The following is an 18,761-nucleotide window of genomic DNA, read 5'->3' on the forward strand; positions in this document are numbered from 1 at the left end:
ATAGAAAGAAAAATCCAAAGGTGCATAGTTGGCGTTAGTACGCACAACCTCTTGGTTAAGCTTGGCTCGCTTAATTACATTGCTCTGTGGCTGTCAACCCGTACTGTTTCGCCAAAAAGCAAACCAAATACCTCCAGATTGTTCTATACATTAACCAGATTTAATTTAATTATTTACGACCAATTAATGTTTATAAAGCATTCATAATAACCATGATAATGTTGTTTTTATTATTAATTTGGTTAAGAATGTTACACTGACCTTATATTTTGAAATACTTAATGATTTACAAGATTGATCGACTCCATGTCACGATTTATGAGAAATCTTCAAAGAAATAAATACTTTTTATGTTCTCTTAATTAAGTTAGAAGTAGGTTATAACCACCATTGCTATAACGACTCACAGATCGTTAAGAAACTAGTTCTAATTATAAACTTAACTGCCACAGTGATTCATAAAATATATAGCGGTTTGTTTTCATAGATTATTTCATAGACTGGAACGCTGGTTAGATCATTATTCATTAGCTATATTTGGACCTAATATGGCAACATTTTGATTAAACTTCAATTATATCAAACTAGCTTGTGCCTGAGACTTTGTCTGCGCAGGATTAAAGCAATACCCAAACTATGTAGCGTGAGAGACATATTTTATCTACTTTAAATACCAGAAACGATAAAATTATCTATTTTCTTTTAGGAATCAATTTTTACTACGAAATGTGCATATAAAATAAATTATCAACTTTTATTGTAGTTATGGTTCACTATTTTGGCTTTAATGGCTTACATATAAGATATAGATATATACTGTGACGGGCTTTTTTGTAGGACTACTTAAGATAAACATTTCCATCATACATTACATATGTGTAACTCTAGCAGTTTTGGTAGCGCACGGCAGAATTCCTCGCAGATGGTAGATTTTATCCTACTTACTTGATATTTTGGACAATTCACAGAATATCTTTATAAATTGTAGCCTATGTGTAAGCTGATGTATAAGCTGTATTATTGTAAAGTTTCACTAAAATCCATTTAGTAGTGTTTACGTGAAAGACTAACAAACATCCATCCATACTTACAAACTTTCGCGTATATAATATTAGTAGGATAGTTATATCTGTCAACTGATCATGTTGCTGACTAAATGAAAAGCACTCAAGACGTCGAGTCATGTAAATAACTGTATGTTGTACATTGTATCCTTTATATATGTGTTAAATGTCGTGCTCATGCGAAATACCATGAAGACTAAACCTAAATAAATCTAATTATAATTGTCAACAAATAGACAAATATGTCTGCACTGAAAATATTTTACGGAACGTTAATATAACTATAACATTTTGTATAGAAGGTGGACGAATGGATATAATAGTTAATAATATTAGAGGAAACTCTTTGGTAATTTGCATACATATTATATCGTCATAGTTCGTTATTTAAAGTTGGCGTTGCTATGGTCTTGTTATGTTTTTATATTGTCACTTATTAATAAACTGGACTGCTGCACGCGACTACCGCTGCACACTTATAACCCAACAAAGGTTATGGGCCCAGTCATAGTCTAGTAAATTAATAAAAAAAAAAGGGGGAACTAGAGTGCTTAACCTAGTAACGATGGCGAGTGTGCGGATAGAATTACTAAGCCGTGATAATTACGACTCATGGCGAATCCAGGCCCATGCTCTATTGATCAAGAGCGATGTGTGGGGCTATGTGGATGGTAGCATTAAGAAGCCAGCTGAGCCAGCAGAGGCGTTGCTTTGGGAAGCGGCGGATGCAAAGGCGAGAGCGGAGATTATTCTCTCAATTAGTCCAGGTGAGCTACGACACATTAAGGGGACGAGTACGTCGCGAGAATGTTGGTTCAAATTAGAAAGCATCTTCGCGTCTTCGGGTCCCGCTAAGAAAGCGACACTGTTAAAGCAGCTCATATTACACAAAATGTGTGAGGAGGACGACATGCGTGAATATCTGTTAAGCTTCTTTGAAGCCAAAGAAAAGTTACTAGACATGGACATAAATATAAATAATGATCTTGCATCTATTATTTTACTCTATAGTCTGCCCCCAAGTTATGAGAACTTTAGATGTGCGATGGAGACTAGAGATTCATTGCCAGACCCGAATTCTTTGAAAGTTAAAATTCTTGAAGAAGATGCCTCTAGGCGACAGCAAAGGAAGGAGACAGAGAGGGGGTCGTCAGCAATGTTCGCTAGGAGAAAAACCACGAAGAGTTCTACATCTAAAAATCCGCAGAATTATAAACCGGATCAAGCGTTTAAATTTAAATGTTACAGATGTCATAAATTTGGGCATAAAGCTTCGGAATGCCCGTGTAAAGGAACAAGGCAGGACTCAAAATGTGTTAGTGAGTTAGGTGCTAGTGAGAATTTTAACTCATGTGTTCTATCTGTTTCAGAGTGTAACGGAGTGATTGGTTCGGGATGTGGAGGAAACTGGCTCATAGATAGTGGGTGTACATCGCACCTTTGTAGATCGAAAGGAGAATTTGACACCTTGACAAATTGCAGTAGTAAGTTAAGTTTGGCCACCAATGTGAGTACATTTGCAAAAGGTAAAGGAACTGTGAGTTTGAATGGGGAGGTTCCGATAAAATTATCAGACACTTTATATGTTCCCGATTTGCGATGCAACTTAATTTCCGTATCTAAAATTACAAGCAAAGGTTTTAATGTAACTTTTAAGAAAGATTCAGCTTATGTAACCGATTCTGAAGGGAATATTAAGTTCATAGCAGATCGAAAAAACAACCTTTATTATATGCGGGAGGGCCATGCTTCTGTTTCTGCGATTTCCGAAACTAAGAACGATTTACTATCCTGGCACGAACGTTTAGGTCACTTAAATGTGAAGGATTTAATAAAAGTATTAGGTCATGTGGGCATTAAAGTTGATATGTCAAATATAAATATTTTATACGACTGTAAGTATTGTGTGCAGGGTAAGATGACTTCTTTCCCATTTTCCAAGTCGAGTGGACCATGTGACGAAAAACTGTCCATCATCCATTCCGATGTAGTTGGGCCAATTCGAAATGAAACTGTCGGTGGTGCAAAATATTTTGTCACGTTTATTGACGATTGTACTAGATGGTGCGAAGTTTACTTACTGAAGAGTAAGAGTGGTGTTCTGGAATGTTTCAAAGAATACAAGAGCTATGTTGAGAACCTTACCGCTAAGAGAATAAAGTATTTACAAACTGATAACGGTGGAGAATACTGTAATAATAAGTTTGATCAATTCCTGAAACAAGAGGGGATAATAAGAAGACTGACTGTACCTCAAACCCCACAGCAGAATGGCGTAGCAGAACGAATGAACAGGACATTAGTTGAAATGGCTAGGTGTATGTTACTTTCATCTAATCTCTCAGCAGGTTTTTGGGGAGATGCTGTATTGGTGGCATGTCATATTAGGAATCGTTGTCCCACGAGTAGTTTGGGTGGTACAATTCCGTACGAGAAGTGGTTTGGCTCTCCAGTGAAGATTGAGTATCTTCAGAAGTTTGGAGCTGAAGTTTATGTTCTAGACAAGAGTCCAACCAAGGACAAATTTGCTGCCAGAAGTGTCAATGGAATATTTATTGGATATCCAATGAACCAAAAGGGATATAAGGTATGGATACCAGTAGACCATAAAACCATTATAGCTAGGGATGTGAAATTCTGCAAGACGAGGCTCGATACTAATGATGACAGGAAATCGGCAATTACTCATGATCCTTTTCAGCTAGATCAATTTTCTGCTGATGTTGATACACCGAAGCCGAAATATGTAGAGGTGGACGTAATACCAAGTACATCTTATTCAGGAACTCGAGAAATGATCGTGGAGACGACTGATTCACCCCTTGGTTCACCTTCTCTATGTCATGAGGAAGATAGTGAAATAGCGCAAGCTGATACAGAGGTAACGTATAAGAGAGGTCCCGGAAGACCAAAACTTCAGAAAGGCCAAGTTGGCCGACCTAAGAAGGTCTATAAAATGATACCCAATGATAATAATGGCCGTGCAGAAGAAACTTTACCTGAGGATGTTGCGTTGACTGTGGAAACTTCCTTAGGGGATGCCCTAAGTAGCGCTGAACGTGCTCTATGGGAGGAAGCAATATTGTCTGAGGTCAAAAGTCTTGTAAAAAATGAAACATGGGAAATTGTTCAAAAGCCGAGAAATCGAAAAGCGGTAGGATGCCGATATGTATTGACAACGAAGCTTAACGTTGACAAAACCGAGAAGAAGAAAGCACGGTTGGTAGCCAAGGGCTACAGTCAACGATATGGCATCGATTACCGAAACACTTTTTCACCTGTCGTCCGACTAGACACGGTAAGACTGCTTACAGCGCTCGCGGTTGAATTAGACATGGAGATACACCAGTTGGATATCAATACTGCATATCTGAATGGATATCTTGACGAGGAAATTTATATGGAGGTTCCAGAATTGTTGACAGAGTGCTTAGGTAGAATTATTAAAGAAGAAAGAGACGAAAGCTTAAAAGAGCAGGCTCGTAAGATGTTAAATGATCTGAAGACAGGTGGAGATGTATGTCGATTGAAGAAATCACTGTATGGCTTGAAACAAGCTGGACGTCAATGGAACAAAAGACTTGACAATAAATTGAAGTCAATGCATTTTAAACAGTCTTTGAAGGAACCGTGTCTCTACTATTTGGACGGTAACTCCATTGATACGTCTATATACTTAGCGGTTTATGTTGATGATTTACTGATAGTTTCACGCAATAAAGGTCTCATACAATCTTTCAAAGATGAACTTTCCAAAGAGTTTGATTTAAAAGACTATGGACTGGCGAAATATATTTTAGGCATTGACATTGTCAAAAATGAGTATGCCACGAAACTGTCACAACAAAAATATATTAATGATTTGATGATAAAATTCGGCATGGAGAATTGTAAAGAAACAGTGACCACGCCGATGGAGGTGAATTTTAGACCCGATGGTTCACAAATTCCGCTGGAGAAGGAATGTCCATATAGAGAATTAATCGGAAGCTTGATTTATCTTTCAGCAGGAACTCGTCCGGATATCACACACGCCGTGACAAGATTAGCAACGTTTTGTGATAATCCTGGACAGATACAGTGGAATGCGGTGAAAAGATTACTTCGTTATCTTAAGAGGACAACCGATTATGGACTGATTTATCGAAAAACAGGTAAGAGCTTAATTGGTTATTCGGATGCTGATTGGGCAAATTGTCCTATAGATAGGAAGTCATACTCCGGGTATGCTTTTTTGTTAGGAGGGGCTGCGATTTCATGGAAATCCCAGAAACAGAAATGCGTAGCAACTTCAACGTGCGAAGCCGAATATATTAGTTTAAATTTGGCGATAAAAGAGGCAGTTTACCTGAATAGTCTTATGAAAGAGATAGGGTTGCGCGATTTCGGGAACATAGTGTTGTACTGCGATAATCAAGGTGCCTTATTTCTATCGGAGGATCCAGTCTTCCACGCCCGAACTAAACATTTCGATATTCAATATTATTTTATAAGAAGTGTTTTAAGGGAGAATACTGACATACAATTATCGTATGTGTCTACCGAGGAGATGGCGGCGGATGTGCTAACAAAAGCTTTACAAAGACAGAAACATTACCGCTGCATCTCAATGTTAGGTGTAGATTAAGATTGCATGTCTGTATATTTTTGTAATGACTATTTAGTACATATTTGTTGTTAAATGTGTATGCAAATCAAGGGGGTGTATTAGAGGAAACTCTTTGGTAATTTGCATACATATTATATCGTCATAGTTCGTTATTTAAAGTTGGCGTTGCTATTAGACCAGTGCAGATAGCCTTCAAAATAAATAAAAAGTGAAAAAAATTACAGTAGGATGAAACCCATTAGAAAAGCAGGGGAATATGATCAAAATGAAAGGAAAAATAAATTACGGTCGATCTGAGGTCGGGAAGGGGTAGGGGGGGGGAGTTTTAAGGGTAAAAAACGGTTTATCTCGATTTCCGGCAAAACTAAAAGTCCTATCGAAGAAAGTTAAATGGCAAAGTTGTAGGTAATAAAAAGATCTAAAACTTTTGTATTCACACATTTTTCACATAACCTCAAAATGTATGTGAAAAATTCAAAAAACCAAGTTTTTGGTTTTTAATTTTTATCTTTTACAAAAATATTTTTTTTTTAACGAAATTTGGTGAAAACTTACCTTTCTATGTCCCAAATACGCTGTAATTTATTTGATTAAAAATATTTATTTGTTCACCTTATTTTGAATTAATATCGAAAAAACAACCTAATTTTCAATCGAAAATTCTGACGTCAAAATTTCAGCTTTTTTCAAAAAGTTGGTGTGCTTTCAGTTCGTTGAAATCTCTACTTTCCTATGGTAAAAAAAAATATATATATTACCATAGTAAATCTTCTCAGAAAACGCAAAAAATCGTATGCAGTAACGTCCAGACCTGTCATCCCCTTCCTTACTTCTCTATGAAATACGAAAATTTTAGCCCATCTAAAGGCAAATTTTTTTTTTTAGGTCACTCAGGTATATATAAGTTATCTTAAAATAGTAATAAATAGGCATCTGATTATAATTTAAAGAAGATTCATAGAGAAGTAGGGAAGGGGATGACGGGTCTGGGCGTTACTGCATGCGATTTTTTGCATTTTCTGAGAAGATTTACTATGGTAACATATATATATTTTTTTACCATAGGAAAGTAGAGATTTCAATGAACTGAAAGCACACCAACTTTTTGAAAAAAGCTGAAATTTTGACGTCAGAATTTTCGATTGAAAATTAGGGTGTTTTTTCGATATTAATTCAAAATAAGGTGAACATATAAATATTTTTAATCAAATAAATTACAGCGTATTTGGGACATAGAAAGGTAAGTTTTCACCAAATTTCGTTAAAAAAAAAATATTTTTGTAAAAGATAAAAATTAAAAACCAAAAACTTGGTTTTTTGAATTTTTCACATAAATTTTGAGGTTATGTGAAAAATGTGTGAATACAAAAGTTTTAGATCTTTTTATTACCTACAACTTTGCCATTTAACTTTCTTCGATAGGACTTTTAGTTTTGCCGGAAATCGAGATAAACCGTTTTTTACCCTTAAAACTCCCCCCCCTACCCCTTCCCGACCTCAAATCGACCGTAATTTATTTTTCCTTTCATTTTGATCATATTCCCCTGCTTTTCTAATGGGTTTCATCCTACTGTAATTTTTTTAGGTTTCAAAAATTATCGGCACTGGTCTATATGGTCTTGTTATGTTTTTATATTGTCACTTATTAATAAACTGGACTGCTGCACGCGACTACCGCTGCACACTTATAACCCAACAAATAAGAGGGTAAATATTACTCAGAATTGACTTTTACTAATATTTGTGGGAACAGAAATTTTAACGCGTTATATAAATATTTTATTTATCCTCTTAGATAGTATCATTGATATTGTTATTTTGGTAACTAGTTATCGTACTGGTTGCCTAGTATGGTCTGTTATCCACGAGCTTTAATCCCCCTGTGTACCAATGGACGTTTTGTATGTGCGTATTTAACATTCGCTTGAAGGAAATCATCGTGAGGAAACCGGTATGCCTTACAGCCAAAAATCGACAAAGTGTGTCAGGCACAGAAGGCTAATCACCTACATGCTTATTGAAAAGAAAAAAAGGGTGCGTGTACTTATGTACGCGCGTAAGAAGTTATACTTCTTTGGCGTTATTAAAAATAGTTTTTGATTGCATGCAAATAATTAATTACAATTAAATAATCATAGACTGGAAAAGGAGTCATTATAGTCAATAAAGTTCAGTTTACATTTGAAAAATTAAATAAATAAATATTTATTATTATTCTCTTACATTAAGTGTAACATAAATACTATTATTATTCAAATGTTGTTTTTAATGATAAATTAATGTAGCATCTTTTCCGTGGGCAACTTCATTCTGTTAATTTTGTGTCACGGTAAAATTTCACTCTCATCAATTTTTCTTAACGCGCCTAAAGAAGTATAACTTCAAAAATTGATCACGAAACAAATCTGCGGCCAAGACTTAATAGATTGTATGTACATTGTTTTTTTGGCTCTATAATTTCTTAAGCGTCTGAACCTTGACCGAATGTGTTTAGCAGTACGTTACGAAACCTATAAAGTGTTATATCTATGTTTGTTACATACATACAATGTTTCTATAGCTATTACAAATCAATGGGAACAAATAAAGCACTTCAGTCACACATTCTGATTGTGATCCGTCATATTAGTAAATTGTGATTGTGATTGTGTCAGCTGTCAACTGATTGTTAACTGATTTCTGTCAACACATTGCTTTGTCGACTTTGAATTCTCGTATTTACAAATAGTAGCTTAAGTGAAGCACTTTCTAATTTAAACATATACGTCTACGTTCTTTCTGATTGTATTGTGTATATGAAGTTTGCCAGATATTTAATCTTTAATAAAACTATTGGCTTTTGTAACTTTTTAGTCGGTAAAAGTTTCGAATAAAAAGATATTATTTCGTAATTGTGATGCTTAATCTATGTACAATTTTTATTTGTTTATTGGTAATTCATTTAAAAAAATTCTTTATTTGAAAACAGCGTTTAATTTCTACTTAGTTTTAGTTATGAACTTTTCCCTTTAACCATCTAGAGAGGCTAATATAATTTTACCGTTAAAATAAGTTTTCGTCTAACTGAAATATTAATAAAACTTTCATGACTCATATTGATAAAAGAATGTTACAACGATAAAAGACGTAATTCCTTAAAGTGAGCTTATCATAAGCTCGTAAATCCATTGAGTTAATTGCAAATGTTCAAAGGCATTCGAATTAATGGTGCCGTAAATAAAATTCTTAAAATAATATCTAAAAGAGCCATATAATATTAAAAAAAAAACTAGCGCTATTTGAAAGTGATATTATCTGGAATATTTGAATTTTCGATGATCATTATAATACCACGTAGCTATTTTCAAATTATAAAGAAAAAGTTTTTTCTTATCATAATATTTAATCAACTGCGCACAATTTATAGCCAATAGAAGTCAAGAAGCCAAGAAGTCAAAGTCAAAATAAACTTACTTCACGTATGGTATATTAACCCTTATCGTGGCAAGATTGCTTTTTTGAAGAAAAGCAAAAAAATATTATATAGATAGCTTCTTTGGGGTATAAAAATCATTAAAAAAATATAAAAAAAACATGCATTGAACTTTCTAACGGTGAAGGAAAACATCGTGAGGAAACCGGCTTGCCTTAGACCCAAAAAGTCGATGGCGTGTGTCAGGCACTGGAGGCTGATCACCTAAATGCCTATTAGATTTAAAAATTATCATGAGGAACATTCAGAAATCTCAGGTTCAGACCTAAAGAGGTTGTAGCGCCACTGATTTTTTTAAGCCTTTAATTGTTATTACCATAGTTACAAGTAAGCAGTATTCAATTTGCATGTTTAATACGATAATAACAGAACATCGTCCGAACAAGTTTCCTGACGCGGCTTGCAAATTTATTTACTGTCAAGTTACATAAAACTTTACTGCAGTGGTAATAGTGTAATTTATGACACATTTTATTGCTTTGAAATAATATTGAGATTTTCTTTATATTTATGTATGGTCTGGTCTATACAGAGTTTGTATGTACACATTAGGCTACTGTTGAATTAATATTGTTAATGAATTACAATTTTATTTAACTCTTTGTACGTTTTATTTGCCAAGAAAGTAGTAAATCCATTTTTTTCGTATTAAAATGGAAATATAATGAATAACTAACATATATTTCAGTAAATTAATTTAGTTTTAATTCCTTTATAACAATAATTATAGTAAAGATCAGCTATGTAGCTCCTATCAATATTTATCGTTAAATGTTTTGACCGCCAATTTATTATATTATATACATAACTGTTAAGTTATATGAAACTATTCCTGTACACACGTCGTAAATACAAAAAAAAACCAAACATTTCATCAAAATACATAACTTTAGTTAATAATTTGGCAGTAACGATCAATTAATACGATGAAAGAGCACAAGACTTCTTACACTAGACCGTGTTTTGTTTTTAATTTAAACGTTGTTCAACAAGGTATAGAAAAAATTACAAGTATAAAACAATAACGTTACACAGAATAGAATAAATATAGCTAAGTTGAAGTTGTACGCTGCTTAATATGCAAGCAAGTTGGATTGTTCAACTTTATCTATTGTAGGTATGCCTTGGTCGCAGTTGCAGTTTCGTTTATTCGAATACTAACTTTGTTAACTAACTTACGACACAATGGAAGTTAGTCACTTTGTCCTGTACTGTTTGTGGTCATTTCGATGGTTGGAGTACTTTTATAAACCTACCTTACTTTTTCATTTAATCTCATCATTAAAAGTCACATTGTACTCTTTTAACTTTTTGAATTGTGGTTAATATGTGATAAATAGAGACAGATGAGGAAATTAGTTAAAACGGTGTATATAGAATTTCACAGGGCCGGATTAAGACATCAGCCTAGCGATTCGATTAAAGCAGTCATTTTACGATTTGGCATTCTGATAAGGTGGGAGCTTGTAGTTTATTGTTTATCAGAATGCCGCAGTGAGAGTTCGAAAAGTGAGTTACAGAATCGCTAGGCTGGAGGCCTCGGGGCAATAAAGGAGGTGGCCTAAATTATTTTCCCAATAAAATATTTAAAAAATTCAGTCGAGTTTTTCTAATAGATTCTTTTAGTATTTAATAAATATATCAAAAGAAAACTTTTTTACTAATTTTTACTAGTCGGAATTTAAAACATTATTTCTCCGAAATCTCTATTGTGGCCTTTCGGCTGCACTCCCTAAATCCGGCCCTGGACTTTCGTTTTTATAACGCAGTAAAAATTTACAAATGTCTTGTGCCCCTCGCATGTGATTAAATTTTTATTTTTTAAATTTCTTTATTTTACAAAATAATATAATACAATCATAATAAGTTACATTAGAAAACCGCTGTGGTTTGTATTAATGTAATCATAGCATGATAGCAGTCTTGTTTAGGAGCGCGACAAATAGTTTAGATTAGTTGACTGCGTCAAGCTGTGATGGTGAGATGTAACAACCCTCAACGTTTTGATAATCCAGTCCGAATGAAGTTACGTATGCTCAAAACTTAGCAAGGTTCCGGTTTTGTTAAAAAGTTTAAAACAAATCAGTTCGATACATATATTGTGGAGGAAGGATGGAGGAAAATGTTGCTTTTCAACCCTAAAGGAGGAGTTTGATCAGTCTAACCTGACTTAAACTGACTGGCCGCCCCGAAAGGCTTTCCCCAGTGGCTAAGGCGATAAATTGTATGTAGTGTAGCGGTCGGAATAACTTTATTAACGTGTTTCAAGGAATAACGTAATAAGAACAAGATAAAGCAGGTGTCACTATATCTTGTTCTTATTCTTGCCTAAGTTAATCACTAAACTAAAAAAAAGGGTGCGTGTACTTATGTACGCGCGTAAGAAATTATACTTCTTTGGCTTTCTTTATTTTTCTTAAATATAAAATAAATAAATAAATAATATTTAATATTTAGTATATTATTCAATTATTAATTAATATTAATAAAATTATTATAACTATTTATTATATTATTCATTCAATTTAATAAATAAGGATGTTTCATAACCTTTTAACTAAGTAACAATAGGACTTTGTGAAAAAGCATTGCTAAATTTCTTTGAAAAAATAATTAATACAAGGAGTATTTGTTTAAAAGGTACTACAAAGGTCATTCAAAATTCTTGGCATAGCTGCTAACTTCACGCATATTCTATTTCTTTTTACTTGTAAATTGTCTTATTCCCATCTCGCTCGCGCCGGCTATGATCATACTGATAATGTTGTGTCTCAGGTGCGCGCGCATCGTAAAATTTCACTCTCATCAATTTTTCTTAACGCGCCTAAAGAAGTATAACTTCAAAAAATCTAATTTTAAATAGAGTAAGGACAAAGATAAAACACATATTATAAGTAACTAGTTCAGTTTGCTGAAAGTAAAGATTTTTTCTTAAGACATTGGAAAGGAATTTTATGCTTATTTATGGCAAAGAGTTTATTAAATGGAAATTAATGATTCAAAATCTGTATACTAAAATCAGGTAAATGAAAACAACGCCGTTGTATCTAAAACGTAAATCAACAGTTTCTCTTGAACATAATTCTGTCAATTTCGTAAGATTAAATGGTAGAAAGTTTGCTTTATTGACCCTTGAGATATTAATCAATGGTATGTTATGTATTATCGTCTTCGCCATGAAGGTAGGTATATAAAGATATCCAGACATTATCTCTACTTCTGGATGACTACTCCTTCATCTTTTAAATACCGAGAGGATATTATCTATTGCCCAATTAAAATCAGTACCATTCATTAAAGGCCACCACGTAACTTCATTAGCGAAATAGAGCTAATGAAGTTATGTTACGAGTATATCGATTAAGAGCTTTCAAGTTTGCGACATCAGTGCTATAATAAAAGAAGTGCACTGGTTCTGGGTTCTTACGATGACGTCATCAATCATTATTAGGGACGCCATTTAGGATTAGTATGAGAATAAATTTCAACACGCAAAGATGTGACTATACCACAAAGAAGACAAAGATGGAAGAATAATATAGGTATTATACGCTTTAGAAACTTAGAAGTACCAAATTTGAGCAAAAAACCGATGCAAACATATATTTTTTGGTCTTATGGGAATAACTTGTTTAATGAAAATGCATTTTATATGAAGTATAAACATCTGCAATATACTTTCAAATATTGGAAGCTAGAAAGTGAGGTGTTATATTGTTTGTTTTGGCTCCACGAAGCAGGTGAGGTCACGTAAAGCCCCAATAGCTTGTGTCAGACTGAAACACGATGTGTGTATTAGAAAATTTCGTGAATTTTCTTGAATTTATGTGGTTCGATATCTGTTTTAACAGTGTTTCTTCTTTTTGTAAAACTAGAATAATGAATTATGTACAAAATTTTCTATTAATTCGAATATTGTTATCAAATCTAACAAATGCTTCTTTTTTAATTAAACTTAATAATATTACGGTTTTATATTTGCTTAGTTTTTACATTTAAATAAAAGATACAAATTCGAATTTGTTACTTTTAATGTTGTGACATTCTACTATACATTATGACATTAGCATGTAACATAGCTGATTGTGCAGTTCTTTGTAAGTCATCCATTATTATATGCCATAATTTATTATTATTATATTAACATAATCAGAACTTTAACGCCATAATTAAATTAGATGCGGGTCCAAGACACATAGCAACGCGTAATTATAACCACAAAAATATTACACTAAGCAATTACGACAATCACCAATTTAGTATAATATTTATTTGTTCACAGATATAAAATGAATTATACCATATAATTAACCTACTTTATGATAAACAATAAAACACGAATGTCAAGGCTGATAATGTCATACATTAATTTACATAGCTATTTCATTCAGTATAATTATTAGGTAGGATAAATCGAATATCGGCTATGTATGAATCAATATTTCTAACCTACCATCACCTCCATCCGAGGGCCAATCTGAATGACATTTGACATCTCAAATGTCAATGTCATAGATATATTTACAACACTTAGGCATTATTATTATTATATACAGGCCAATAAAGGTTTACCAATGTGGACTAAATCTAAATTAAATAATTTTATTGGGGGCCTCATAGCCTAGCGGTCTTATTAAGTGGCAGCTAGGTGAGGGGTACCGGGTTCGATTCCCGGTGCGAGGGCAAGTTTTAATTTAATTTAAATTTGTTCTCGGCCTTTGGGAGGGTTGTGCAGTACCGGGCGAGTGCCTAAACCGTACATGGAGTACATGATCGAATTTCTAAGGCAAAAAGCACGAATAATAAAAATCTCATACTTGACGCTGGCTAATGCACAAACCGTGCCAGAGCCATAAAAAATAATAATAATAATAATTTTAACATTTCACGTTGTGGTATAGGTATGTTAACTAAAGCTGGCGGCTTCAACACATTTACACTTTGTGGTTGTGTAGTGTCTGTGAATAAGCGCGAGACGTGATGTCAAACTGAAATACAATCATAAATACATCATGAATAGACTGTCCGTCGTGTAGAGTGGACTAAAATGTATAGCATGGCAAAAAAATCATTTTTTGAAACATACTGTATGTGAAATTGCATTAGTGTGAGTACTGTGAACCCGCCAGCTTTCGATAACCGACCTATATAAAGGTATAAAGTGGTAATTTTGTGAGGTTGTAGGAGATAGATCTACTGAATCTTCCGGTAAAAAAAAAAAAATATTAATATAAAACCACGGATTTGGCACGGCATAAGCTATATGTTAACACGGAAAATGAAAAGACTCTGTCTTGGTGGTCGGATTTGCAAAGTAAGTCAGCGATAAAACTGTCAAACGAAAACGTCTTTTATGAGCTGCCTTGAGAGTTCTAGAGAAAAGTTGTAGAGCTTGTCAAAAATGTCAGCGATATGTCCTACTTTTATCTAATAAATAAAATTCTTATGTCACAATATTCGTTCCCATACTCCTCCGAAACGGCTCGACCGATTCTTATGAAATTTTTTATGCATATTCAGTAAGTCTGAGAATCGGCTACTATCTATCTTTTAAACCCCCTAGTGAAAATGTTTTCTTTTTGTTTTTTTTTTGATACAACATAATAATATAACATAATTTTCACCGCTAGACGATCAACCCCTATTTTTTTGTCACCGAGAAAAATTCACAGAAAAACCTAAAAAGTTTTCATTCCGGAAAATCGAACAGTCTCCGGGGTAGCATAGCAAAATGTTCCACGTTGGTATGTACTAAAAAGGTAGGCTAAATAAAATCACATTAAGGAGAAACGAAGTTCGCGGGGGCCGCTAGTATTATATAAACACTGGTCGGCTGCCGGTTCTCTCTGTCCGTTTGCTATAAACTCCAAAACTGCACGTAATTTATTGCGATTTTTACCAATTTATACTATGATTTATGATGAAGGTTTAAGTATATATACTTATTCCTCGCTAGTATTCCAAATTGACATCCATATTTCGAGGTTTTTTGCGATCATATCTCCTTATCTTCTTTTAGTCTAGTCGACAAGTTGAAAATGGTACAAAATAGAGATACTGCTCTTAAAATTATGTGCGATAGCTCATTGGATCCGGAATGACGTCTAGAAAAATATGCCAAAAGCGTGTATTAGCACATAAAAAATTGCAAAAGTTATAAACAATTAAAGATGAAAAAAAAATGGCACGATCTTATTAAATATGAATGTAAGAAAGGCTCCACGAAGCGAAATTTTTTTACGACCATTATTTAAACATTTTTTTTCACTTACAATTAAGACGGTAGTTCGAGAAAATTTCGTTAGTTAACAATTGTTTAACTTGAAGGAAAACTCTTACAAATATCAGTCATATACAATATTAATTAAATAATTTCATTGTCTAATTGCACTATCCGAACTATAATACTATGTAGTCTGTCCTTTTCCATCACACCGTAAACACAATTTTAAATTAAGAGACGGAAGAGTGACTGACAATACCAATTGCTATATGGCGGTGTTTTTATAAACACATTTTACAAAAGCTTCATATAGCACTCGATAATTCTGACATAATAATGTTAATTATTCACTTAATTGCATTTATTATATGTGTACGGCACAGCCTACATAAGCACCTACAGTTTAATAGTAATAATATTATGAATATTGGTTAACCTAGTTAACTAACCTATTGGTAAACCTAAACGCACTTAACTTGAAATCACTTCGCGAAGTTAGTTTCGTGCTTAAATCTAGATCTCATTTTAGTAGTTGCCGCGATGAATTTTCTATTAAAAACTACATAGTATAAAACAAAGTCCGCATAAATCTATATAAATGTTTGCATACACAAAACCTATTGAAATAATATCATGTGAGAGGAAGGAAGGACGAAGATTTAAGTATTTAATTTAAGGGTGTGTGTAAGTTGTTTGGAATATATGAATTATTCTTAGCTTGACTTTGCACAACACTTCTAAACTTCAACACTTCTTCACAAGAGGCACCATGCGAAGCTGGTATCTTGTGTGTTCTGTTTTGCTAAATACGTTTTTAGGCGCTTGAAACGAAATAAAAATATAAGAATATAAGAAAGATTCAAACTATGAACCACAATTTTGAGAGATTCCACATCTGAAATACTTTAGTTTTTATAATCCATTGATTAATAATATGTTTCAATAAAACTATTTTTTTTTTCCTTACACCAATGTATTTGCGCCAATCGGCAAGCTTTTGTGAATAAATCAAAATTTAAGAGCCGAAATTTTGTCCTTAACGAATTTCAATGTTTATTAAAATAAATTTAAAAGATAGACCGCAGTAACTATTATTTTTATACAATTGGAAAATAATAGTTTGCTTTGTTTATTCGTCTTTTCGTTCAGAAATTATGTAAAAAAACTGTTTCAAATCATCTCCTAAAGTTAATGAAACCAATCTCGTTTACATAATGTTTGAATCAAATGACATTTTTATTAGAAAGGTTATCGCAGACATTAGTAAGATAGCGCCGAAAAAACAAATTTAATCAAATTTTAAAATTTAAACAAATTATATATTTATTAGAATCGCCATCAAGGTTTTTGCACGCCTCGCAGTGCTCTACTCTCGACATGTCATAAAACCCAGTCTTTCGAAACTTGAATGACTTTTTTCTCACTAATATGACACTTACAGGATAATATGAGTGCACTAAAATCGAGTTAAATAATCTATCAAACACATAATATGGTATTTTTTATGAACAATTATTTTGTTTAACATAGTAAATAATAACATTAAAATCAATCATTCTTGGACGTCCGTCAGTCTGTGTTTATGGATCCATGTATATGGCAGAGAAATTAGTCGAAAAATGTATCGTACCAGAATACTTTTTTTCTTATTATATAAAGTTATACCCTGGGCTGATTCCTAGTTAATATTAGCGTTCTAAGTACTGTCGTTTAATTATAATTTGTAAAAAACTAAAATACGAATTTTAGTATATTTTTTCCTCACCTTAGAGTTATGGCGCCACTATATATTTTTTATTATATTAAGTAGTAAGAAGTAAAAAAAAAATGTAAAGGAATGATATTTTTTTAAAATGTGAATGACCGCTATGAGGCGTGCACTTTTGGATTTTCCAAACTATTTGAGTAATATTTTTGATTTCTATATTTCAAAGCCTATTATTTTGTATATACAAACAAACAAGTGGAAAAATAAAAATTCTACTAGAGTCTGGCTAATGAAAGAAGATAATTGAATTATTTGAAAACTTTCGGATGGCAACACAGAATGTCATTGAATTTCTTAGGTTAGTATGATTTATTGTCTTGATACTTCATTGAATTACTCATTTTTATTTCTATTAAATATTTTTTCCGAATAGTTAACTGGTATAATAGCCTAAACTTTGTTTTATTGATTTTTTGGATTCTGATTTTGATTATTCCGAATAAAGTTGTGTTTTATAATAAATATAGTTTTAGTTTTCCATGCAATGCTAGTCAAAAGTAAAAAGACTAAATACGTATAGCATTTAATTTCATAGAAATACAGTTACTATCAATGTAAAAAAATAATAAAATAAAATCAAGTATCAAGTTTAATCCACAAAATATATCATACTTTAAGGGGTACCATACTATTCTTTTTTTTAATTTGCCGCGCTTTTTCACTATCTTCTTTCATTATCCAGACTCTAGTATATGAATTTATTTAACGTCGCACCTTCAACATGACGGCTAATTTAATAATGCCGTTGCGTGTACATTCCTGACGATCATTTAAAATAATTTTATACTTAAAGTTATATAATTATGTTTAAGACCGGTTCGAAGATTCTCTACTTAGCATTAGATTTTTAAACACGCGATATTAATAAAGTCCCATAACCGCTAATAGCTATGCGGCCATAAATATTTTCTGTGTTATTTTTTTAATAGTTTTCTTTGCATGATTGCCGATGGGAGTCGATCTGCCGTTCTATATACTCTAAGTAGTGTGTTTTTAAACTAACAAAAAATAATCATTGTATTAATTAAAATGTAAATATTTAATTTTAAATTTTGTAAGAGGCGCGATATTTAATTATTTTTTTGTTTATATCTTAATAATACTGATTTTTTTGAGTTAACTGACGTATTTTAAATTTTTCCCTTTCTCATCTCAAGATATTTATATAAACACCTCTAGTTTACACTTATTTTAACGTAAAATTTAATTTGAAAAATTAAAATACTTACAAAAAAAAATTCATCTTGGAATGTACACTCACGAATCACAACATAAAAGAAATTTCACGTATTTTCAATTCACACCTCCATTGTAGATCGATTATCACGTGTGAAACTGCGCAAGCACACGCGGTCGGTTCACTGGCAAACTTTTGACTGAACATTCCACATAAAATACACACGCTTGATAATACTAGCGAATGACGTGGCTTTGAACATTTTCCGCCAAAAAGACAAATGCGCGTCAGTAAAAAATATGTTCCAAAGAGTATTTAAAATAATTAAACTCAGCGCAAAATACAATGTTTAAGCAGAAAGTAAGAAAATTATAAGATAATTAATTGTAGAGTAGCCAAATAATTACGAATAATTTAATAATAATTTTTTCTCTATTTTGTTTGATAA

At 32.7% G+C, this 18,761-nt stretch overlaps 1 protein-coding gene across 2 annotated transcripts in view; it reads right to left on the reverse strand.

Annotated features, from left to right (window-relative positions):
* The window catches only part of LOC125048611 (collagen alpha-1(IX) chain-like), an 89,850-nt gene extending 71,346 nt beyond the window's left edge, over window positions 1-18,504 (reverse strand). For both annotated transcript variants that reach the window (XM_047647362.1, XM_047647361.1), the window contains exon 1: window positions 18,366-18,504. In XM_047647362.1, the coding sequence (XP_047503318.1) occupies window positions 18,366-18,379 (14 nt within the window). In that variant the 5' untranslated portion in view covers window positions 18,380-18,504. The remainder of the gene's footprint in view (window positions 1-18,365) is intronic.
* Between the last annotated feature and the right edge of the window lie 257 nt (window positions 18,505-18,761).

Source organism: Pieris napi, chromosome 4 (assembly GCF_905475465.1).
Source record: "Pieris napi chromosome 4, ilPieNapi1.2, whole genome shotgun sequence".
Lineage (NCBI taxonomy): Eukaryota > Metazoa > Arthropoda > Insecta > Lepidoptera > Pieridae > Pieris > Pieris napi.